Here is a 24,842-nt window from a genome sequence, read left to right as displayed (position 1 = left end):
ATTGTCGCTCTTTTTTTGTTTATAGCGCAAAAAATAAAAACCGCAGAGGTGATCAAATACCACCAAAAGAAAGCTCTATTTGTGGGGAAAAAAGGACGCCAATTTTGTTTGGGAGCCACGTCGCACGACCGCGCAATTGTCAGTTAAAGCGACGCAGTGCCGGACGCTGAGATTTCGCCTGGGAACGAAGGGGGTTTATGTGCCCAGTAAGCAAGTGGTTAATTCTGCATGGGAGGGACTGGCTCGTCATTAAATCAGCAGATGCACTTTATGTTCAAATGAGAAAATCTGCAGTGTCTGCATCTTGTTTTGGCGCGATAACTCCTTGTGGACTATTGCACCAAAAACATACATTTCTAATGACTGGGGTACCTGAAACCTGACCTTAGTGTAGACTTCTGGGAAAAACGGTTAACCAATCACAAGCAGGAACTGTTTAGGAGGCGTTCTATAAATCAGCTGTGTACAGAACGCCTCCAGGCTGCCATATTGCATTGAACCTAACAGAAAATTACAGTGCAGCAAACTGAAAATAAAAAGGTATTGAAGCCATCCTTCAATGCAATGCACATAACACTGCACAGGTGTGAAATGAACATTGGTCTTCACTTCATAGCAGGCTATAATTGCTCCGTGTGCGATTCTCCCCAAGCTAAATCTTTTTTTGCAGCTTATGGGAACGGTGTAATAATTTCACATTAATGCAAGCAGCAAGGATAAAGAATTATGAGACAGTGTAGAGCCAACAATGGGTGTTTTAACGAGCCATAAATGCAGCTATAGGCATAATTTAACCTTTGTATTTCTACCTAGATTCCTCATTTTACAATGTTTTCTAGTTTACCTGGATGATTTCTGGTGCCACCTGTAAAGACGGTAGATACTCTTGCTGTAGATACTGAATGCATTCCGGTCCCTATAGAAATAAAATCAAAAGTAGTAAAAGTAAACACTACAGCTAGAATTGTAACTTCCGATATGTTCATAGCATGCTGGGCTTGAGATTTCTTAGAACAGAAGTATTCACATATCTCATTCAATCACATACATAAGTAGTAATGAAAGCTGAAATAAAAAACTGCCAACGTCAACGCTTTGTTCAAAAACGGAAAAACTGACAGTTAGAGCAGTTTAAAATGAAAATAGAGTTGCTTGCTCTCCTGTTCTCCTCTCGTCCAATCATAAAAAGCCCCCCCCCCCCCCCCCCACTGAATACAAGTCGTTCTGTAAAAGCATGAGTGTAAAATCCCGTGATTTACCCACCTCTCCCGCACTTACAGAACATAAAATAAAAAATACAAGGCTTCTTTTAAACAGATGAGAGCAAGCAATTTGATCCCTTACTGTACAGTGGTTAGTACAGTCAGCTGCAGCGCCTAAAGCTCAAGGCTGAACAGCATCAGGCATGAATAAAACTAGAATTTTTAACATGCCAGCCCCCATCTGGATGTAGCATTAGAAAACAATTCAATAAACCAAGCAAAATTTAAAAATAGATCTAATTTCCTGGAGTTCCACTTTAAAAGTAAACATTTCCAGTGCACCAAAGCATTCAAACTAATATCACAGTAAGACCACACACACACCATTAGATTTTCTGCAGATTTTTGTCTTCAGATTTACCAAAAACATATAATATGAGGTTAAACCTTAAAATACAAAAATCTGCAGTGTGTATGGGGCTTAAAATGCAGGCAAAGAACCTACACTTGTCTTTTAGTCAAACTTATTTGCTCAGTCTTTGAAGAACATAATTTTTCATGCGACATCTTACCCTTTTTAGATATATGGTTTTTATTGTCACTGCACACTCCGACAAAGCCTACAGACAAAAAGGGAGTTGTTTTAATCTCAATATAATGATTACATTTTATACATACTTATAAGATGTCATTATAAACATGAAAACTATACCAGAACTTGCTCTTTACATGAGAAAGACAGTAAGCACAAATAGATGCTTGTGTGAGGTCGCTGAGATAGTTACTAAACCTAACCATTTTTCATATACAAGAAGTGTGACTGGTGTCAACAGCCCAACTATAAAAGTGGTTTACTCTTGTGAAACAAAAGAAGAAAAAAAAAAAACAAACAAAAAATAAATAAAAATAAAAACACACACGTTCTCCATCTATACACACACTCCCTCGGATAATAAATGGATATATATATATATATATATACACACATATACATATACATATATACACACACACACACACACACACACACACATACATACATATACACACACACACACACACACACACACACAAACACATATACATATACACACATACATACACAGTGTGTCTACTCTTTAAATCATAATGGTATTTGTGGATGAGGCTCTTTATCTTCTCAGATGGTAAAGCTGCCCATTCCTCTTGGCAAAAAAGCCTCCAGAGTTCCTGCAAAATTCTTTGGCTCTCTTGTATGACCGGCACGTTTGAGATCTCCCGAGTGGCTCAGTGATATTGAGGTCAGGAGACAGATGGCCACTCTAGAACCTTCATTTTATTCTAATGTAGTCAATGACAGGACAACTTGGCCTTGTGTTTTGGATCATTGTCATGTTTGAATGTCCAAGTACGTCCCATGCACAGCTTCCTGGCTGATGAATCTAAAATGTTCCTCCAGTATTTTGATAACATACTGCATTCATCTTTCCATAAATTTTGACCCGATTTCCTGTGCCTTTTGTAGCTCACACATCCCCAAAACATAAGCAATCCACCTCCCTGTTTCACAGTAGGAATGGTGTACCCATCATAGGCCTTATTGACTCCTCTCCAAATGAGGCGTTTATGGCTGTGGCCAAAAAGCTAAATTTTGGTCTCATCACTCCAAATGACTGTGCCAGAAGGTTTGAGGCTGGTCTCTGTGTCGTTTGGTGTATTGCAAGTGGGATACTTTGTGGCATTTGCATAGTAATGGCTTTCTTCTGGCAACTCGATCATGCAGCCCATCTTTCTTCAAGTGCCCCCATATTGTGCAGTTTGAAACAGTTCCATCTTTGTTAAAAAACCTTGTGTAAAGAAATTAATTCTCTCTCTCGGGCCTTGACATTTCTCTTCCACGTGGCACCATTGTTGACAACATGAAAATGGAAGGGGATTTATTTGTTAAGCAATGCCCTTTAATAATCAACTGTTTGCTGGACACCGGTTTAATGAATAGACTCACCTGTATTGAACTCTTGTTAATTAGGATTTTGTGGTCTAAATTTTTTTGCAACATGGTCTTGAATGAAGTTATGTGTGTGTACAATTTAACAAATCTTGGTTGCAATCAATGGCCTGCATTTGTGGGATTATTTTGAAGTATAGTGTCCCATAGAAAATGTTGACTCCGAAAGGAAAGTAAAACGGAATTCTGACAAATTTGTTGGGGTGTACTTATTTTTGCCGAGATAGATAGATTATATTTATATATATATACACACACACACACACACACACACACACACACACACACACACACACACACATACATACATACATACATACATACATACATACATACATACATATATATATATATATATATACATACACACACACACACACATATACACACATACATATATACACACACATACACACACTTGATAAATTCACTGGGAAATTATAGCGGTTTAAAAACCATAATATGTAATCTTTCCCCCATGTACCATAGACCAGTGTTTCTCAACTCCAGTCCTCAAGGCGCCCCAACAGGTCATGTTTTCAGGCTTTCCATTATTTTGCACAGGTCATTTGATCAGTTTCACTGCCTTGGTAATTACCACAGCCATTTCATCTGAGGGAAATCCTGAAAACATGACCTGTTGGGGCGCCTCGAGGACTGGAGTTGAGAAACACTGCCATAGACAATGCACATTAAAAAAACTTTAGAAAGGCTATAGGATTATTGGAGAGTGACAACCCACCAATATGGTTTGGGCATCCGCAAGGTCAAAACTTGGTTTCAGTGGAGCTAAAAAGCATGCAGGCAAAATATGTTTGTAGACAAAATCTGCAAAGCCAACCAATCCATCTTTGCCACCTGAAAAAAACAAAAACAAAAACAAAAAAAACAATTAAATTGGCTTCTGAATGCAACAGTACAAAAATAAGAAGCCTAAAAAAGGCACTTACCCCATAGTTCTACAAATTTGGAGAGTATGATGAAGCAGGTTTTTTGAGCAATGGGATCGGGATAATCTACTGCTCCTTGAATGACTGTGAATAATACACGCTCCACATTCTCAGCATCTGTACCATAAACAGAGGAAAGTCATTCTATGTGTACTGAAATATTTATTATATGTTAAAGATCAAAAATATAATATAAAATACATTCACAAACATGTCAAATTTCAGGGTAATGTTTAAAGTTTTATTTAATAGTCATTTTTCCCTGCTCTGTTGCAGTGGATTTGCACAGGGTAGCCTGGACCCTTCAGTTCTCGGGGCCCTCTTCGCTGCCCCTGGCCCCTCCCTCCTGTCGAGTGCCCCACAGCAAGCAGCTTGCAATGTGGCCCGAGCTGAAGCTCTGTGGGTCCATTCAAACATGGAGCTGCTGTTAAGCCCCAACCACTCTCTCGATTGGTCAACAGACTTTGAGAGCCAATGACACCGCTGCTGTATCTCAGTCAATCAGGGAGGGGGGGGGGGGGGGAAAGAGCACCAGACGTTCCCCGTGGACATCGCTGGACAGAGATGAGGCTCAGGTAAGTATTTAGGGGGTGCTGGGGAATCTGCTACACACAGAAGGCTTTTATTTTTATTCATAGAATACATTAAGATAAAAAACATCTGCCTGTACAACCACTTTAAAATGTCCCTTTGCTATATCTACTAACCCTGATTGGCAATGACCTCATTCATTCCACTTCCAGTAACTGTTTGGAGAAAGGCGAAATAGCTTCTTCGTAACATTTGCTTATCTAGAGCAGCAGACTGGTCATTTTCTTCTGAAGGGCGGGACAACACCTCAAATATGGCATGAAGAAGTGGCATGAAGACCTGCTGTAGGAAAGGTGACACTTGGGTCTATGGAGAGAAGTTAGATAAAGCCAATAAGTACAACAAGCTTTGAAAAAAAAAACAAAAAAAAACAAAAAAAAAACTGGCTACCCCTTATAGCTTGGCACATCTTTGTTATGTTGCAATTGTTGCCCCCCCCCCCCCCCCACCACTATAATGCAGGTTTTCAATGAGTACACACGAGTACAGGAAATCACAAGATACAAGTTTCAATACAGTCTTGTAACTGAACTTTTGTAATCTGCTAATCATGTTGGTTAAGGTGGAAAAAAGGACAGTCAAGAAGGTGGAATAAAGAACAGTCAAGAAGGTGGAAAATAGTGGTAGGCAACAGGATCAAAGTGTCCGTGTGTGCAATGGCATCAATCATCCAGTTACGCTGGAGCCTGAGAGTTCCATGCAAGAGAGACAACTAAATACCTTGAATTTGGCAGTAATTTGGTTGATAAGGGGAATGAATTCTTGCAAGTCCTTTGCTTCACAGTCTTTCAACATGTGTTCTGAAGCAGTAGGGATAAAAGGTAGCACTTCCTCCTCCAAACAGATGATCATACGATGAAGAAAAGTGCGGACGCCACCTCTGAGAATTTCCTTTTGAACAGGACAACTTAGTGCAGGCAGGAAGCTCTGCAAACAGTCCAAATAAACCCCAGAACAGCCACATTGCTTCACGGTCTGTTTATTACTAAAGGCTTTACTTGTACGGCTGAAGAGGGGAAAAACAAAAAAAACAGAACACGCGTTAGTAGCCTGCACAAATACTGTGACAACAGTAAAATCACGTACAGCCTGGGCCTCCATTATGGCCCCCCCCCCCCCCAGTCAATACTTTGTAGAACCACTATTGGGGTACATTTCTACCGGATTTGCACCTCTAGAGAAATTTTTGCCCATTCTTTCCAAAAATACCTCAAGCTCTGTCAGATTAGATGGAGAGCGTCCAAGCAGGAATTTTCAAATCTTGCCACAGATTCTCAATTAATTTTGAGTCTGGACTGACTGGGCCATTCTAACACATGAATATGCTTTGATCTAAACCAGGGATAAGCAATTAGTGGACCTCCAGCTGTTGCCAAACTACAAGTCCCATCATGCCTCTGCCTCTGGGTGTCATGCTTGATGCTGTCAGAGTCTCGCTATGCCTCATGGGACTTGTAGTTTGGCAACAGCTGGAGGTCCGCTAATTGCAGATCCCTGATCTAAACCATTCCATTGTAGCTCTGGCTGTATGTTTAGGGTCATTCTGCTGGAAGGTGACCCTCCGCCCCAGTCTCAAGTCTTTTGCGGACTAACAGAGTTTCTTCTAAGATTGCCCCGTATTTGGCTCCATCCATCTTCCCATCAACTCTGCCCTGCTTCCCTGTCCATGCTGAAGAAAAGCATCCCAACATGATGCTGTCACCACCATGTTTCACGGTGGGGGATGGCGTGTTCAAAGTGATGTGCAGTGTTATTTGTCCGCCACAGATAGCGTTTTGCTTTTAGGCCAAAAAGTTCAATTTTGGTTTATCTGACCAGAGTACCTTCTTACACATGTTCACTGTGTCCCCCACATGGCTTCCCGCTAACAGGACTTATTATGGCTTTCTTGTCACTCTTCCATAAAAGACCAGATTTGTGGAGAGCATGACTAAGGCCCCTTTCACAGGGGTGTCTGTCTTGTGTATTCTGCCTGCTCAGCGGGACATCGCTCTGCTGATCCCTGTTGAGCAGGCAAATGACAGGTCCTGTCTGCCCCGCTGTGCAGAGCAGACATGGACACAGTCCCACTCTCCTCTATGGGGAAATCGGGTGGAAACAGAATGCCTGCCCATTTTCATCCAATCAACTGATGGAAAATAGGACCACCATCTGTCTGGATTTTGGGGGCAGGAGCAGATCGGATGGCTGCGGGTGTCAGTGGACACCCTGACATCTGCTGCGCCATAGGAGGAGACTGCGAGATCCGATCAGGTCAATCTGAAAAACTGACAGGCGGACCTAATATGAAAGTCCGTGTGACAGCATTCCAATAGTCATGTGGACAGATTCTCGCTAGCCCTACTTTGGATCTCTGCAGCTCCTCCAGAGTTACCATGGGCCTCTTCGCTGCTTAGATTAATGCTCTCATTGCGCGGCGTGTCAGTTTAGGTGGATGGCTAGTCTTGGTAGGTTTGCAGTTGTGCTATACGCTTTCCATTTTTGGATGATGGATTTAACAGTGCTCGGTCAGATGTTCAAAAGGTTGGGATTTTTTTTTATTTACAACCTAACCCTGCTTTAACCACTTAAGCCCCGGACCTTTAGGCAGCTAAATGCCCAGGCCAGGTTTTGCGTTTCGGCACTGCGTCGCTTTAACAGACAATTGCGCGGTCGTGCGACGTGGCTCCCAAACAAAATTGACGTCCTCTTTTTCCCCACAAATGGAGCTTTCTTTTGGTGGTATTTGATCACCTCTGCGGTTTTTATTTTTTGCGCTATAAACAAAAATAGAGCGTCAATTTTGAAAAAAATGCTATATTTTTTACTTTTTGCTATAATATCCCCCAAAAACATATATAAAATTTTGTTTTTTCCTCAGTTTAGGCCGATACGTATTCTACCTATTTTTGGTAAAAAAAAAATAATAAAAAAAAAAATCGCAATAAGCGTTTATCGATTGGTTTGCGCAAAATTTATAGCGTTTACAAAATAGGGGATAGTAGGGGAACAACGACCCTAAACATACAGCCAGAGCTACAATGGAATGGTTTATTTCAACGCATATTCATGTGTTAGAATGGCCCAGTCAAAGTCCAGACCTAAATCCAATTGAGAATCTGTGGCAAGACTTGAAAATTGCTGTTCACAGACACTCTCCATCCAATCTGACAGAGCTTGAGCCATTTTGCAAAGAATGGGTAACAAATTTCACTCTAGATGCACAAAGCTGGTAGAGACATCCTCGAAAAGACTTGCAGCTGCAATTGCAGCGAAAGGTGATTCTTTAAAAAGTATTGACTCAGGGGGCCCAAATACAAATCCACGCCACACTTTTCACCCATTTGTAAAAACATTTGAAAACCATTTTCCTTCCACTCCACAATTTTATTTGACACGGTGTTGGTTTATCACATAAAATCCCAATAAAATATATTTACGTTTTGGTTGCATGACAAAATGTGGAAAGGGGTGTGAATACTTTTTCAAGGCTCTGTACACTATATTGTCAAAAGTACTGGGATGCCCGCCTATACACGCACATGAACTTTAATGGCATCCCAGTCTTAGTCTGTAGGGTTCAATATTGAGTTGACCCACCCTTTGCAGCTATAACTCTTCTGGGAAGGCTGTCCACAAGGTTTAGGAGTGTGTCTATGGGAATGTTTGAAAATTCTTCCAGAAGTGCATTTGTGAGGTTAGGCACTGATGTGGCCGAGAAGGCCTAAGTTGCCATCTACACTCCAATTCATCCCAAAGATTAATTATCGAGTTGAGGTCAGGACTTAGGGCAGGCCAATCAAGTTCATACACCCAAACTCGCTCATCCATGTCTTTATGGAACTTGCTTTTTCCTGACCTCCACCTACCTGATAGAACACCTTTGGAATGAATTAGAGTGGAGACTGTGAGCCAAGCCTTCTCGTCCAACATCAGTGCCTCACCTCACAAATGTGCTTCTGAAAGAATTGTCAAACATTCCCAAAGACACACTCCTAAACCTTGTGGACAGCCTTCCCTGAAGAGTTGAAGCTGTTTTAGCTGCAAAGGGTTGGTCAACTCATTATTGAACCCTAGGGACTAAGACTGGGATACTATTAAAGTTCAAGTGCGTGTAAAGGCAGACGTCCCAATAGTGCATCCTTAAAGCAATCTCTACCCATCGTTGGGTCATATGAGATTTTAAAAGGCAAGGAGTCACCCCAGTACATTCGATCACAAGTATAATTTGAGTACAATATATGCAGGTGTTGAATTTTTAATCTACCTGGCAAACCCAACAGCATGATTAAGGCAATCTGCTAGAACAGTCTGTCTCTCTTCATCTTGCTCGACCATCAATTTTCCCAGCAAAATTTTGAACTTTTCCATTAACAGATTCAACAGATTTCTCATCAGAATGCTTTTCCGGTCAGCTGGATAGTCACTGTTTACTATAAGAACACCTGCAGTTTCATATATGAAGAGCTGATCATCGCTGCTCAGCAAAGTCTGATAACCATTTTCCTTAATAAAAAAAAAAACAAAAACAAAACGAACAAGAGTTAATTCACATTAACACATGGTAAACTGACAGTCCCGAAACATTACAGAGCTTTGAAACATGCATATACTTTACTAGGGTTCAGCATTTAAAAAAAAAAAAAAAAACACTTCCCTATAAACCGCTATATCTTGGAGTAAAAAATGTGCATACAGCATCGGTTATAGCGACATACCTTCAGGTGAATGAACACAAACAAGCTTAAAAAAATAAATAAATAAATAGACACATCCCTGTGGTGTACCCCCATAATCCTACCCCATTTTGGAGTCCTCGGTTTTGTAGAAACCAAAGCAGAGTAAAAGCAAGGAATAGGAGAGGTGATCCTACACTATACACTTAGATACAGAATTTACAGGTCAAAATTCCATTGATCTTATTCATACTATACTGGACACAGGCAACATTCATACACCGTGGGATGTCCCTAGGCAATGGATATGAAGGGTGGACAACAACTAGGCAAACTAACTGTCAACAGGCTCAAATACAACAGGGGTAAAAGAAACTAAGTTCAGAGTGCCACTGCAAGCGCGTTGTAGCCAAAAGTTGCATTCGCAGATGCAACTACCTAATAAAACCTTGAGAAAGTTTGAACAGAAGACCAGGTGGCGGCTTTATGTAATTGAGTTACAGGGGCTTGGTTCCAAAATGCTCAGGAAACGCCTACAGATCTGTTGGGAGTGGCCGTACAACGGCGCATGATGATGATTTAGTTTAAGAACGTACGCTCCTTCAAGGTCCCTATCCACTGTGCAATGGTGGATTTTAACGCAGGGTGACCCTTGCGAGGACCCGAGGAAAAAAAAAAAAAATGATAAAAAGAGGGAATCGGTTAGCCTGAAAGAAGCAGTAGCTTTTATGTATACCCTAATGGCAAATTACATCCAGGCATTGTAGAGAGAATTCCTTTAGATCAGTGGTCTCAAAGTACCGGCCCGCGGGCCATTTGTGGCCTGCGGACCAGTTATAAATGGCCCGCAGGCAGGGCGGATATGGGGGGAGCAAAGAGGGGAAAAAAAAACAAAACTTTTTTTTGTGAGCTGGCACCATCTGGTGGTGAGCCGTTGGTATTAAAAGTTATTACCACCAGATGTGAGCTGGCGCCATCTGGTGGTGGCCGTTGGTATTACAAGTTAAGCATTACAAGTTAAACAGCAATTCTAATGTCATTTTACACTATTTTCACTGCCATCTTCTTCCCTCTAATTAGAACCCCCAAACATTATATATATTTTTTATCCTAACACCCTAGAGAATAAAATGGCGATCGTTGCAATACTTTGTTATGCCGTATTTGCGCAGCAGTCTTACAAGCGCACTTTTTTGGGAAAAAATTACACTTTTTTTAATTAAAAAATAAGACAACAGTAAAGTTATCCCCATTTTTTTTTATATTATGAAAGATAATGTTACGCCGAGTAAATTCATACCCAACATGTCACGCTTCAAAATTCCGCTCGTGGAATGCCGACAAACTTTTTTACCCTTTAAAATCTTCATAGGCGACATTTAAAAAAAAATCTACAGGTTGCATGTTTTGAGTTACAGAGGAGGTCTAGTGCTAGAATTATTGCTCTCGCTCTACCAATCCCGGCGATACCTCACATGTGTGGTTTGAACACAGTTTACATATGCGGGCGCTGCTGCGTATGTGTTCGCTTCTGCGCGCAAGCTCGTCGGGACGGGGTGCGTTTTCTGGCTCCTAACTTTTTTAGCTGGCTCCTAGATTCCAAGCAAATTTGTCAAACCCTGACTTACACCAGTGCTGGTGGTAATGCGCTCGCTGACACCAGTGCTGGGGGTTAATAATGTGTTCGCTGACACCAGTACTGTTTTTGAAGTTTGAAAGTTTGCATGCGGCCCCCCATGGCATATGAAAACTTGTCTTGTGGCCCTCAGGTAATTTGAGTTTGAGACCCCTGCTTTAGATGCTTAGGAGCAGGGCACAAGGATGGAAGAATATTGTCCTCATTGAGATGGAATGCACCTTTGGAAGAAAGGATGGTCTTTGGCATGAAGCAACCTGGTCATTGCGAAGTATGGGGAAAGGGCTCTTTCCAGTTAAGGGCCGCAAATTCAAAAGACAAGTGTGATAGGCAAGTAGCAACCAAAAGGCTACCTTGCTGGCAAGAATCTCCAGGGGAATCTCCCGATGGGTTCAAAGAGTGGTCTATGTAAATCAGGGAGAACTGAGTAAGAGTCAAGGGGGAGCACAGGATGCTGCAAGAGAGGCTTGAAACAAGAACCACAAAAAAAGTTTTTAAAAGTCAGACACTTTTGGAAAAAGGATAGAGAAGGTAAATATCTGCCTTTTAAAGGGTGCCAAGAGCCAATTTTGTATCAAGTTTGTAGGAAGGCAAGATTGTGAGTCTCAGAATAATTTCTGGGAATGAATTGACTGCAATCACACCGGACACACCAAACAAAACAAGACTTCCAAATAATATAACAGATCTTCCTGAAAGTGTTTGTTGCTTTCAGCAAGGTAGGAGTGACAGACTCAGAAATCCCTCTATTGTTTAAGACCTGGGTTTCAACAGCCAAGCGGTTAAAGCCATATAGAGGTCGCAGATCTGGCTTTTTGGGAAGAAGCCTGTGGTTTTCTGCTAAAAGTTAGGGTATGTCTGTATACCAGATTTTTCTGGGTCAGTTAGGGGCGAAGCAAAATTCATACTTGAGGGAAGGCATAAATTAGTCTGAACTAAGACCAGGGGAAATTAGGGCATTTTAGTACAAGACTAGAGAAAGTTGCATGTTGTTGAATCTGGGAGGTCATCTATGGCATATCAGATAAACCACATCTGCATTAAGAGACTATTCCCTTTGGTCCAAGTGGTGCTGGGCAGGGTTTCTGCCTATGAGAGAATCTGGTTTGCTTATTTTAAAAAGGCAGCCAGGCTCCTTGTGCCCCCTTGATGGTTGATATATAGGCCACTGTGGTGGCACTTCCCCCCACTGCACCTGGACTGGGTGTCCCATCAGAAGATGGGTCCAGGGCTGCAGGGACAGCCTGACTGCTCTGAGCTCCAAGATTTTGATGGAGAGTTTGGTTTTCTCCCTTTATCATGTTGCCTAAACTGTGAAGCATTGGAACACTCCTTGACAAGTTGTAAGGACAGGCTTCCACAGTGAGCGCTGGTGTGGTGACCCAGATCCACCAAAATAGGGAAGTTCTTATTTGCTGAATAGGAGCGTGAGTAAGTTTAACCTGCTTTTTCCATGCTTCCCAAAAATGTTTTGGAGAGTTCTCAAATCAAAATTGGGCAAAATAAACAGCCTCAAAAGGAGGCAAAGATAATGCCTAGAACTCTCACGAAGCATTTCAAGGTGGGATTTTTGTCGTCAAGCATGAACTTCGAGAAAGAATTTTCATTTCTGGAAGAAATACCTTTGTTTGGGATTTGTCCATGACTAGACCCAAGTATTTCAGGTAAAGGGAAGGAACAACAGATCTGTCAACACTAATCATAAAGCCAAAAGGCATAGAGCAGCTAAATTTTCTTGTGAACATTTTCTGAACACTGCAAAGGACATTAATTCCTCGGGAGGTCGTCATTTAGATATCATGTGACGTGAATGGCCCGAGTTCTGTAAAGTTCAAGCAAGGGTGCCAAGACATTTGTGAAAAACCTGGGAACAGAGGAAAAGGCAAAGAGCAGTGCGACAAATTGGATGCAGTAAGTAAATGCAGATGGGTATATTGGATGTCCACAGAGCCCTTGACTTGGATAGGCAATTACTGACCATGCAGGTTCCATGCAAAATTTTGGAACGTGAAGAAATTTGCAGAGGGATTTCAAAATCAGAATAGGATGAATACTACCATGGTCTATGGTTTCATGAACAGTATTGAGTAGAATCCTTTTAACCTGTCTTGTGGAGGTACTGGCACAATGACTCCTTGGAGGTGATTTAGGGCACCTTGCAAATCCAACTGTCCATGATTTGAAAGAAAGCAGCTTTCAGAAAGTCGACTTTGAACTCGATCTTAGACCCCTTTTAAACCGATGGACCACACATCTGGGACATTTTACTCAGAGAGGCAAATGAACAGACGTCTCCCACCCTTTGGAGTGATGTTCCCCCTTTTCATTGTGAAGCAGGATATGAAGAAGGCTTTGGGGGCTTTTGTGGGCCAAACCTTGTGCTAAAAAGGAATGGCTGAATTTAGGTTTTGAAATTGACGTATAGTGGACAGGTGTCCTACAATAGGAAGAACTAGAAGTATCTGAGGAGGGTGGTTTTGGAATCTTCCTCTGTGGAAGTAAAACCTTCTCAATTATGACTTATTGATGAATTGGTCAAGTGCCTCACCAAACTGAAGGCTTCCTTTGAAGAGCTTACGTGTGAGGCACCCATTTGCAGGCAGCTTTAACTGTCCAAGCTTTTAGCCATAAGATTCTGCGCATGTAAATGGAGATTGGCACCATGCTGGAAATATCTGACATGTTAGGGAATCCACGAAACAAATTGCTCTTAAAAAACAGCACGGTCCTGAAATACAGGGACATGTTTAGGACCTACAGTAGGATCAATTACAGGAAAGGCCCACGTCTTTGCCGATCTCCAGTCATAGGAACAGTTTGCAAAGAGTAACCAAATGGCACATTCTATCTTGTTCATAAACCGGGAATGTTTTATAGATCTTTATGTCCAAAAATGGGCATGGCGCGACAAAGGAGAGTCAGGCTGTACAATGCCAAGACTTTTGTGGAGGCAGTGAGATTTGATATTCAAAGGCATATTTGGTAAAGTGCCTTGTTCAATATAGTGACAATCTGAGGGAAGAGAAATCTTCTGCAGCTTCCTCCAATACGGTCTCATTAGAGACTTCATTCTCTTAAGTTTGCATCCTCTTAGACCAGGGATATGCAATTAGCGGACCTCCAGCTGTTGCAGAACTACAAGTACAATGAGGCATAGCAAGACTCTGACAGCCACAAGCATGACACCCAGAAGAAAAGGCATATCTCTGTCTTAGACCAACATATTGTGATAGGACTCCGGTTGTGAAACAGAAATTGGAAAACAGGCAGGGCGTTTCTATGTCCCAGACAAAGATAGCTGTATTAAGGCCGTAATCTATCCAATGAAATGTGACATAAATGCATAAAAGTCTGCTTTAGTCAAATTGGCTGCTTGTTGCACTCCTAAGTTAGAGCTACAATTCAGATGCCAAGGCCAATGCTAAAACCAGTTCTTGCTCCAGTGCATGAAACATCAAAGGTTGACTGTTGCATGGGCCCTTGGCAGAGCAAATGTTGGCCTGCAATCTAAAATTGGCTACCCTAGCTAAATGTGAGGGTATTCTCCTTGTGGTACTCATGGAATAGAATCTGGGAGACAGGCAAGCGTGATGGCAGCAGGAAAGAGAAGAGATCCATCCAGAGGCGTACTAAGCATGGGGCGGAGGGGGCGGGCCGCACCGGGTGCCACACACTGGGGGGGTGTCAGGCCAACGCAACCCCCTCCGCGAATGAAGAGGACTACTTAGCGTGCGGCATGATGATGGCGCGTCGCACGGTAACAGGGAGGCAGCGCTAGCGGCAGTCTATGGTAAGACACAGCTGAAGCGTGGCTTTTCAGGGGGGGGTGTGACTCGTGCGAGCCGTACCCATACCCGGGACCGCAATTATCCCTTTCTCTGTGGCAGCGCAGCGCCCGCGGCTCTGATAGATACGGCTGTGACTGTCTGACACTGACAGTCACACCGCCGAGGAGCGTGAAGCTGCAGCCGCCTCCCCCTGTGCTGTGCTGCCTGTGTGTGTAGACAGTGTAACACGCGGCGCGCTGATGATCATCTGTCCGACGGCATTATGGGTCTGAAGGCAAGGGGGGTGTGTGCACTATTGTAAGGGGGGGGTGTGTTCTGTATATGAGGGGGGGTTCTGTATTCTGGGGGGGGGGTTCTGTATTGTAGGAGGTGGAGTTCTGTATTGTAGGGGGTGGTATCTGTATAGGGGGGGTTCTGTATTCTGGGGGGGTTCTGTATTGTGGGGGGGTGTGTTCTGTATTGTAGGGGGTGGTATCTGTATAGGGGGTTCTGTATTCTGGGGGGGGGGTGTTCTGTATTGTAGGGGGTGGTTCTGTATATGAGGGGGGATTCTGTATTCTGGGGTGGTTCTGTATTGTGGGGGTGTTCTGTATTGTAGGGGGTGGTTTCTGTATATGAGAGGGGTTCTGTATTGTGGGGGGGGGTGTTCTGTATTGTAGGGGGTGGTATCTGTATTGGGGGGGGGTTCTGTATATGAGGGGGGTTCTGTATTGTGTGGGGGGAGTTCTGTATTGTAGGGGGGTGGTATATGTATAGGGGGGGTTCTGTATTCTGGGGGGGTTCTGTATTCTGGGGGGGGGGGGGGTGTTCTGTATTGTAGGCGGGTGGTATCTGTATAGGGGGGGTTCTGTATTGTGGGGGGGGGTTCTGTATTGTAGGGGGTGGTTGTGTATATGAGGGGGGATTCTGTATTCTGAGGGGGTTCTGTATTCTGTAAGGGGTCCAGAGGTGCAGGATGCTGTGCAATGTAAAGGGGTCCAGAGGTGCAGGGTGCTGTGTAATGTAAAGGGGTCAAGAGGTGCAGTGTAATGTAAAGGGGTCCAGAGGTGCAGGGTGGTGTGTAATGTAAGGGGTCCAGAGATGCAGGGTGCTGTGTAATGTAAGGGCTCCAGAGGTGCAGGGTGCTGTGTAATGTAAAGGGGTCAAGAGGTGCAGTGTAATGTAAAGGGGTCCAGAGATGCAGGGTGCTGTGTAATGTAAAGGGGTCCAGAAGTGCAGTGTAATGTAAAGGGGTCCAGAGGTGCAGGGTGCTGTGTAATGTAAGGGGTCCAGAGATTCAGGGTGCTGTGTAATGTAAAGGGGCCCAGAGGTGCAGGGTGCTGTGTAATGTAAGGGGTCCAGAGATTCAGGGTGCTGTGTAATGTAAAGGGGCCCAGAGGTGCAGGGTGCTGTGTAATGTAAGGGGTCCAGAGATGCAGGGTGCTGTGTAATTTAAAGGGGTCCAGAGATACAGGGTGCTGTGTAATGTAAAGGGGCCCAGAGGTGCAGGGTGCTGTGTAATGTAAGGGGTCCAGAGATGCAGGGTGCTGTGTAATTTAAAGGGGTCCAGAGATGCAGGGTGCTGTGTAATGTAAAGGGGTCCAGAGGTGCAGGGTGCTGTGTAATGTAAGGGGTCCAGTGATGCAGGGTGCTGTGTAATGTAAAGGGGTCCAGAAGTGCTGTGTAATGTAAAGGGGTCCAGAGGTGATGTGTAATGTAAAGGGGTCCAGAGGTGCTGTGTAATGTAAAGGGGTCCAGAGATGCAGGGTGGTGTGTAATGTAAAGGGGTCCAGAGGTGCAGGGTGCTGTGTAATGTAAGGGGTCCAGTGATGCAGGATGCTGTGTAATGTAAAGGGGTCCAGAGGTGCAGGGTGCTGTGTAATGTAAAGGGGTCCAGAAGTGCTGTGTAATGTAAAGGGGTCCAGAGGTGATGTGTAATGTAAAGGGGTCCAGAGGTGCAGGGTGCTGTGTAATGTAAGGGGGCCAGAGATGCAGGGTGCTGTGTAATGTAAAGGGGTCCAGAAGTGCAGTGTAATGTAAAGGGGTCCAGAGTGCTGTGAAATGTAAAGGGGTCCCGTGGTGCAGTTGTGGAGAGGGGGTACACAGTAGTGACAAAGAGATATTGAAGGATGCAGGGGGCACAGTGGGGTGTTTTTACATTTTACCGGGGGGGGGGGGGTGCCAGATATTGGATCCGCCCCGGGTGCCAAATGTTCTAGGTACGCCCCTGGATCCATCACCATTAGACACTAGCAAACAAATAAAAAAAAAGTGAGAACTCAGAGCGTGGGGTATGGTTACAAGAGATGCACCCCGTGGGATCATGTCCTCAAAAGCGTGTCCAATCACCTTAAAGTGAGCGCCTACAGCCCATGCCATAGGAACATGTTACAGGGGTCCTGTATGATTAAGATATTTAAAAAATACCTGTATATCCAAAAAACATCCTGACAGAAAGGTGTTTACTTTTTATTAAAAAAAAAGGGAACCAAACCCTCCTCATCCTTTTACAGCCAAGGAAGCTGCCATATTTGCCTCAGTTTGCTCTGCAATTGCTATGGTGCGGCACATGTGATCAGTTATGAGCGCATAAGCAGGGAAAGTTTTTCACAGCACGCCTTGAAAATAACTATTTTTGAAACTGTAAAATCAACAGGTTTAGTTAAGCTTTAAAGTAGAACGAAAGGGAAAAACTTAAGTTTTGGATAGAGGGGAGTAGGATTAGAATGCCTGTCAGTGCCCCCATTAGGGAGATTCACCTTCTCCATTTGTCCTGTTTACCATTATCATTTAAAGAAATCCCCAAGTTTTGGGTTATTCCCAGAAAAGTAATAGAGAATAAATCTCCCGATAGGGATACTAGTTCTGGTGACCTGGGTGACCCTAAGGCTTTCCCATAATTTGCAGGGGATTTCCTCTCACTTCTTGTTTGAATATGGGAGAGGAAGCGACAGGAAATCTCTGCAATGGGACACAAAAAAAAGTTGTACCTATAGTTTTACTTTAAGGCCCCTTTCCCACTGGGGCGGTTTGCAGGCGCCATTAATAGTGCTGCAAACAGACCTGAAACAGTGGCTGCTGTTTCTCCAGTGTGAAAGCCCGAGGGCTTTCACACTGGAGTGGTGCGCTAACAGGACCGCTCCAAAAGTCCTGCTAGCCGCATCTTTGAAGCGATGAAGAAGCGGTGCATTTACCACTCCTCCATCGCTTCTTCCCATTGAAAGCAATGGGAAACAGCAGCTATACCGCTGCATAGGCACATTGCCGGCGGTATTAACCTTTTTCGGCCGCTAGCGAGGAGTAAAACCACACTGCTAGCGGCCAAATACCGCCGCAATTCCAACTGTAAAGCACCACTTTACCGCCACCGCACCTCCCACCCCAGTCTGAAAGGGGCATAAAAAAGGGGCCTTAAAACTGCTGTGACTGCCTGTCTCTAACCTTATGTTTTTTGAACAGTTGGATGCCAACATTTTTAGATTTGAGCTCTAATAGAGTATGTCTGTTTTAGGAAGGCAATGCTGTTTTTTTCTTAACCTAAAAGCCTGCGATTGGAAACACTAAAGTGGTGCAAAGTTTTTTTTTATATTTGGCTCAGCATAACAGAAACCAATATTCACTGCAACATCTAGGCTGCCATTGCTGACCTTTATCTGAAAATGTAAATTTTCTGGCCAGCTCTAACCTTAATATTTTTCAGAGTAACTTACCGGGAACAGACTGATCAGGAGCTTTGTTTTACTGGCTGCTTCCTTCTTATAGGTCAGCAGCTCAGAAACTACACTTTTAGTAGGTCACTAATGGTAGCCTATATGACCCTTCTTGTCCACTGTGGTGTGTAAAACACAAGTACGTACAGAAATTAAAATCCTTTTGCAAGTAAAAAACAGTAACATATACATTTAGATATTAACCACTTGCCTACTGGGCACTTTTATTCCCTTCCTGCCCAGGCCAATTTTTAGCTTTCAGTGCGGTCGCATTTTTAATGACAAATTTCACGGTCATGCAGCACAGTACACACATGACATTTTCATGATTTCCATAATCGATTAGTTGGCGGATTGTTGTTTCGATTAATCGGATAAATTAGCATTTTTCTTTTTTTTTGGGCCAATTTGTTGTTGGGCAGATTACAAAACACAAATTGCCGCAAAAAAACACATTACATGCTTTTCTGCAGCTTCTCCATTGAAGTATATTGAACCAAAAAAAACAAAATGGCACCGTTTTTAGTTAAAAAGCCCTTGTCCTGTCCAAATACCTGAGGCCTGAGATGTTTATTAACATAATGGGGTTAAAAAAATGGGGTTAAAAAAAGAAAAAATAAGTACAAAAAGAGCAAATACTCGCTACTGTAAGGGGTTAATTTTTTGCTGTGGGACAGTGAAAGTAATATTTACAGTAGCGATTTGCTTTTTTGTACTATAAAGGGCTAATTTTAGTTTTTTTAACCCCATTATGTTACTGGCCGATGAATCGATTATGAAAATTGTAATCGATTTGTCGATTGATCGATTAGTTGTTTCGGCCCTAGTTAACTGTGCATTAGATCTTTGCTCAGCTTTTACCTTAACTTGTTACTTTTTTTTATCGAATACCAAGAAATAAAGAATAAATAAAGTTAAAAAAAAAAATTGTAACTTACAGGTGGAGACAGTTCTAGAAGATCTTGAATCCTAGTCAGAATGTCTTCAACAAATGTATTCATGTGCTTACTAAGAAAATAAACACATGGACAAATAGCATGTTTACACCAATTCAAATATCTAAAACTTAAACAAATAAAATAAGTGCAGCATAGTACATCAAGTTGAAGATGCATTTCACATCAATATCCATTAAAACAAATTTTCAGTGACCAGTGGAAATGGCCTTGAATTATGATGAAATGAATCAGATTGTTAACACTCAGCCATCACTCAATTTGATCTAGTGACAAGATGGTAAGGGTTTGATGTTCTGTAAACAGAAGGGGGTTATCGCAGCACAGCCCTTACTTACTGAAAAGTTGCACTTACTGAAGTGATTTCACAAAACGTGAAAAAAGGTAAGATGTTCTACTGCGAACTTTAGGACTAGAATGGCGTAAGCCTCTATGATCCAGAAATGCCATCTGAAATGAAAGAAGATAAACAGACCATGTCACTTACCAATAGAGAACAGTGCCAGAACACTACCTAAAAGTTTGTGATCTATAATAAACCATACAGTAGTGGGTTCCTTGCAGTTTGCTTTTAATGCACCAATACATACATAAAACCTAAGCTCCCACACTACTTTTATCCCAAACGTTGACAAAACATAAAAAAATGTCATGTTTGGTGGCGACTGCCAAACTAAAGCATGCATGGTACTTTAAAACATGAAAGAAGTCTTAATAAGATTACGTATAGTCAAAATGTGTTTTGTTTTTAAGTAGGGAAAGGATTATTCAGTGTCAATTTATTTTTTGATGTCGGTGTACCATCAGGGAGACTTCTCTAAAAAGGGGAAATCATCTCCTAGCTCAGGGATCCTCAAACTACGGTCCTCCTGCTGTTGCGGAACTACACATCCCATGAGGCATTGTAAAACTCTGACATTCACAAACATGACAGGCATGATGGGAATTGTAGTTCCTGAACAACTGGAGGGCCATAGTTTGAAGAACCATGTCCTAGCTGCAACAGGAGTCCTCAATTTTACCTTAAAGTGGATGTAAACCCTCACATATACCCAGTGAAGTGCATGGCCTCAGATGATACACAGATGAAACAGATCTCCCTACATAGTTTTACACATATCTGCGGTCCTCAGCTTTATTCACTGTTTAGAAAATGTACATTCTGTTAGAATGTTCTCTTCCCGATTCACCTGTGGGTGTGGATTCTTGTCATACACAGACAGCCGATTGGCGGAAAGGCACAAACCCACCTCCACATAGGTAGAGACTTGCCAAGCTGTGCTGTGAATAGGCCAGCTCTCTGCTAAGCTATTTATAGCACCCATCATGACAAAATTCAGCCTGGTTTTATCACAGTTGACAGAGAACTTGTCAGAAGTTATGCTGATAACAGAAGAATGGAGCAGGAGAAAGCAACGGGACTTAGGGCTTTGAAGAGAGATTAGACGACGTGCCCAGCTAAAATGGAATGAATCTGGTTTTAATCCACTTTAACTACTTGGGACCCGCGCTATAGTCAATTGACGGCTACAGCGCGGATCCCAAAATCCAAGTGGACGTCAATTGACGTCCGCCCCTTTGGGCGGTCCCCGCGCGCTCTCCAGAGCGCGCAGCGGGGAAAATCTGTGTTGGCCGTGTCCCTTGGATACAGCCAATTACAGATCGCCGCGAACGGCCAATGAGAGTGGCCGTTTGCGATTCGATCTGTGCGGCCAATGAGAGATGATCTCATATGTAAACATATGAGATCATCTCTCATTGCTGTTTTACACAGAGACAGCGGTGCTGTCTCTGGAGAGGAGACCGATCTGTGTCCCTTGTACATAGGGACATAGATCGGTCACCCCCCCCCCCCTCCACCTACAGTTAGAACACTTTATAGGAAACATATTTAACCCCTTCCTCACCCCCTAGTGTTAACCCCTTCAATGCCAGTCACATTTATACTGTAATTAGTGCATATTTATAGCACTGATCGCAGTATAAATGTGAATGGCGCCAAAAATGTGTCCGATGTGTCCGCCATAACGTCGCAGTCCCAATAAAAATCGCAGATCGCCGCCATTTCTAGTAAAAAAAAAAAAAAAAAAAAAAATTATGTCCCCTATTTTGTAAGCGCTATAACTTTTGCGCAAACCAGTCGCTTATTGCGATTTTTTTTTTTTACCAAAAATATGTAGAAGAATACGCATCGGCCTAAACTGAGAAAAAAATTTTTTTTTATTTTTTTAAATTGGGATATTTATTATAGCAAGAAGTAAAAAATATTGTATTTTTTTCAAAATTGTCGCACTTTTTTGTTTATAGCGCAAAAAATAAAAACCGCACAGGCGATCAAATACCACCAAAAGAAAGCTCTACTTGTGGGGAAAAAAGGACGTCAATTTTGTTTGGGAGCCACAACGCACGACCGCGCAATTGTTAGTTAAAGCGACGCAGTGCCGAAAGCTGAAATTTTACCTCGGCAGGAGGGGGTATATGTGCCCAGTAAGCAAGTGGTTAAGTTCTGTGGACTATTCAAATTGAGTTTTGACTATTTTTTTGTATGGGTAACAAGTCACCGGAACAGATAGGGTGAATCTCCCCAACAGGACAGCAATTAAAACCTGTAAGGGGTTCTGATCCTTTCATGCTATCCAAAGCAAAAATGAATCTTTGGTCTTATACACACACACACACAGTTCCTAGCGTGCCTGTGTGATGGCCAGCATCATTGAACCCTTTCATTTGAGCCCAAGTCACCATTGACCTGCCCCAGTCTGTGGTAGGACAGTGGAAGAAGAAGCTACACAGTAAAGAGCTCATCTTTCTGTCACTCTTTCGCTACCTATCAGCATGGACCGATTGGCTACATGCACTGCTGCTTTCTCTTACACTTCAGCCCTGCTATACAGGGACTGCAAGAGGTTGATACCAAGTTAAAGTCATTTATTTACACTGCTCGAATTGGAGAAAAAAAATAAACAAAAGCAGAGTTAAATTCATTAATGCTTTGCCTTTCCAACAGTCCCTCACTGGCATCTCCTCCTGCATGCCAGTTTTCAGCCGCCGGCATGGGAGGATGCGACTTCTGCATATGTGCAGGAGCTAGTTATTCTGTCACCTAGGGATCGGGTTGGTCGCTGTACGTTCAGTTTATAGTCCGGGGGATCCGGGCAGTTAAGTGTAGTTTATTGCAGAAGAAACATTGAATGCCTCTTCTGCAATAGAAAGCCTGCATGCTCACAGTAACAGCAGAACTTAAGTTGCACTTTAATTACAGAGCTAGGGGTTGTAAAGGTAAATGTTTTTTCACCTTAATGCATCCTATGCATTAAGGTGAAAAAACAATCCGACGGTACCGCCCCCGCCCTCCCCGTTTTACTCACCCCTTGAAAGTCCCGCGCGCGTCCTTGTGATACTCTTCGGTTCCCAGTCTGGCCGTTGATTGGCTAGGCTGGACGGATTGATGGCAGCGCAGCCATGGCTGGCGCTGCTGTCAATCACATTCGATGATGCGGTGCGCCGGGGGCGGGGCTGAGTGATACAGTCGGCGGCTATGCCCGCCGCTGTATCACGGGAGCGCGCCCGCAAAAGCTTTCCACCATGCGAGCTCGCTCGCATGAAGTTGGAAAGCTTTTGCGAGGAGGAGCCGAGACAGCCGCCGAGGGACCCCAGGAGACAGGATTCGGGGACACTCTGTGCAAAACGAGCTGCACAGTGGAGGCAAGTATAACATGTTTGTTATTTTTTTTTAAAAAAACATTTTTGCCATTAGTGTTCCTTTAATATCTGCCTAGAGTTCAGCATTAATCTAAGTTGAACTCCCACCCAGGTGTTTATTAACTTCTTTCTGGGTGTACATCAACATTTACAACCTTAGTGCTGAATCTACACAGTATCTTTCCATAAACCTTAATATGGTCATAGTCCTAATCCTGCTATTAAGTACAGCCCTATTTAAATCTTTGTTTGCCGACTAACGAGTGAAGCCACGCCAAGCCCTACCAGGAACCCAAAGATTGCTATAGATCCTTTAGTTGAGGATATACCTACACCTCCTCTTTACCTTGCTCTACCAATAGACAAGACTAGGATTGATCAAGTCAAACAAGGCTGATCTCTGTCAATCAACTTCTTTTGATCGATCGTTATCAGACTTTGGAAGATACCTTTCCAACGACTAAGATTTTTTATACACCACCTCTGGGTGACCCCTTTACTGTGCGGCACTTTGACCTGCATATGCGGATGGATCTCCTCTTATTTTCCATCTTTAATTGAATCATCACACATTGCTGTGAAATGCTTATAGCGTGGATCCAACCTTCAGCTTTGAAAATACTAAACCCAGTTCAGCCCCCAATTTACAAACATTTACTATACAGTACAGACCAAAAGTTTGGACACACCATCTCATTCAAAGAGTTTTCTTTATTTTCATGACTATGAAAATTGTAGATTCACACTGAAGGCATCAAAACTATAAATTAACACATGTAGAATTATACATAACAAAAAAGTGTGAAACAACTGAAAATATATTTCATATTCCTGGTTCTTCAAAGTAGCCACCTTTTGCAGCAGACACATCTCTAGAACTGTTAAGAGGAGACTGTGTGAATCAGGCCTTCATGGTAGAATATCTGCTAGGAAACCACTGCTAAAGAAAGGCAACAAGCAGAAGAGACTTGTTTGGGCTAAAGAACACAAGGAATGGACATTAGACCAGTGGAAATCTGTGCTTTGGTCTGATGAGTCCAAAATTGAGATCTTTGGTTCCAACCCCCGTGTCTTTGTGCGACGCAGAAAAGGTGAACGGATGGACTCTACATGCCTGGTTCCCACCGTGAAGCATGGAGGAGGTGTGATGGTGCTTTGCTGGTGACACTGTTGGGGGTTTATTCAAAATTGAAGGCATACTGAACCAGCATGGCTACCACAGCATCTTGCAGCGGTATGCTATTCCATCCATCAGGACAATGACCCCAAACACACCTCCAGGCTGTGCAAGGGCTATTTGACCAAGGAGAGTGATGGGGTGCTGCGCCAGGTGACTACCTCTTGAAGCTCATCAAGAGAATGCCAAGAGTGTGCAAAGCAGTAATCAAAGCAAAAAGGTGTCTACTTTGAAGAACCTAGAATAGGAAATATATTTTCAGTTGTTTCAAAATTTTTTGTTAAGTATAATTCCACGTGTTCATTCATAGTTTTGGTGCCTTCAGTGTGAATCTACAATTTTCATAGTCATGAAAATAAAGAAAACTTTGATTGAGAAGGTGTGTCCAAACTTTTGGTCTGTACTGTATGTACATCGGGATGGGATCAAACAGACGGACACATCGACTAACTATGGCAAAATATCCCCTCTTTTAAACCTATGGGTTTGCAGATAATGTGGAAGAAAAT

General features: G+C 42.9%; 1 protein-coding gene across 1 annotated transcript in view; it reads right to left on the bottom strand.

The window, feature by feature from the left end:
• XPOT (exportin for tRNA) overlaps positions 1-24,842 on the bottom strand; it is a 62,353-nt gene that overhangs the window by 3,011 nt on the left and 34,500 nt on the right. The window contains exons 15-23 of the mRNA XM_040344095.1: positions 19,810-19,904; positions 19,437-19,506; positions 8,977-9,215; positions 5,451-5,736; positions 4,847-5,036; positions 4,140-4,256; positions 3,932-4,047; positions 1,775-1,822; positions 845-916 (exon numbers count right to left, since the gene is read on the bottom strand). Coding sequence (XP_040200029.1) covers positions 845-916; positions 1,775-1,822; positions 3,932-4,047; positions 4,140-4,256; positions 4,847-5,036; positions 5,451-5,736; positions 8,977-9,215; positions 19,437-19,506; positions 19,810-19,904 — 1,233 coding nt within the window. The remainder of the gene's footprint in view (positions 1-844; positions 917-1,774; positions 1,823-3,931; positions 4,048-4,139; positions 4,257-4,846; positions 5,037-5,450; positions 5,737-8,976; positions 9,216-19,436; positions 19,507-19,809; positions 19,905-24,842) is intronic.

Source organism: Rana temporaria, chromosome 3 (assembly GCF_905171775.1).
Source record: "Rana temporaria chromosome 3, aRanTem1.1, whole genome shotgun sequence".
NCBI classification, from domain to species: Eukaryota; Metazoa; Chordata; class Amphibia; order Anura; family Ranidae; genus Rana; species Rana temporaria.
Note: the sequence above shows the minus strand (reverse complement) of the source record. Positions and strands in the feature narration are given on the sequence as shown.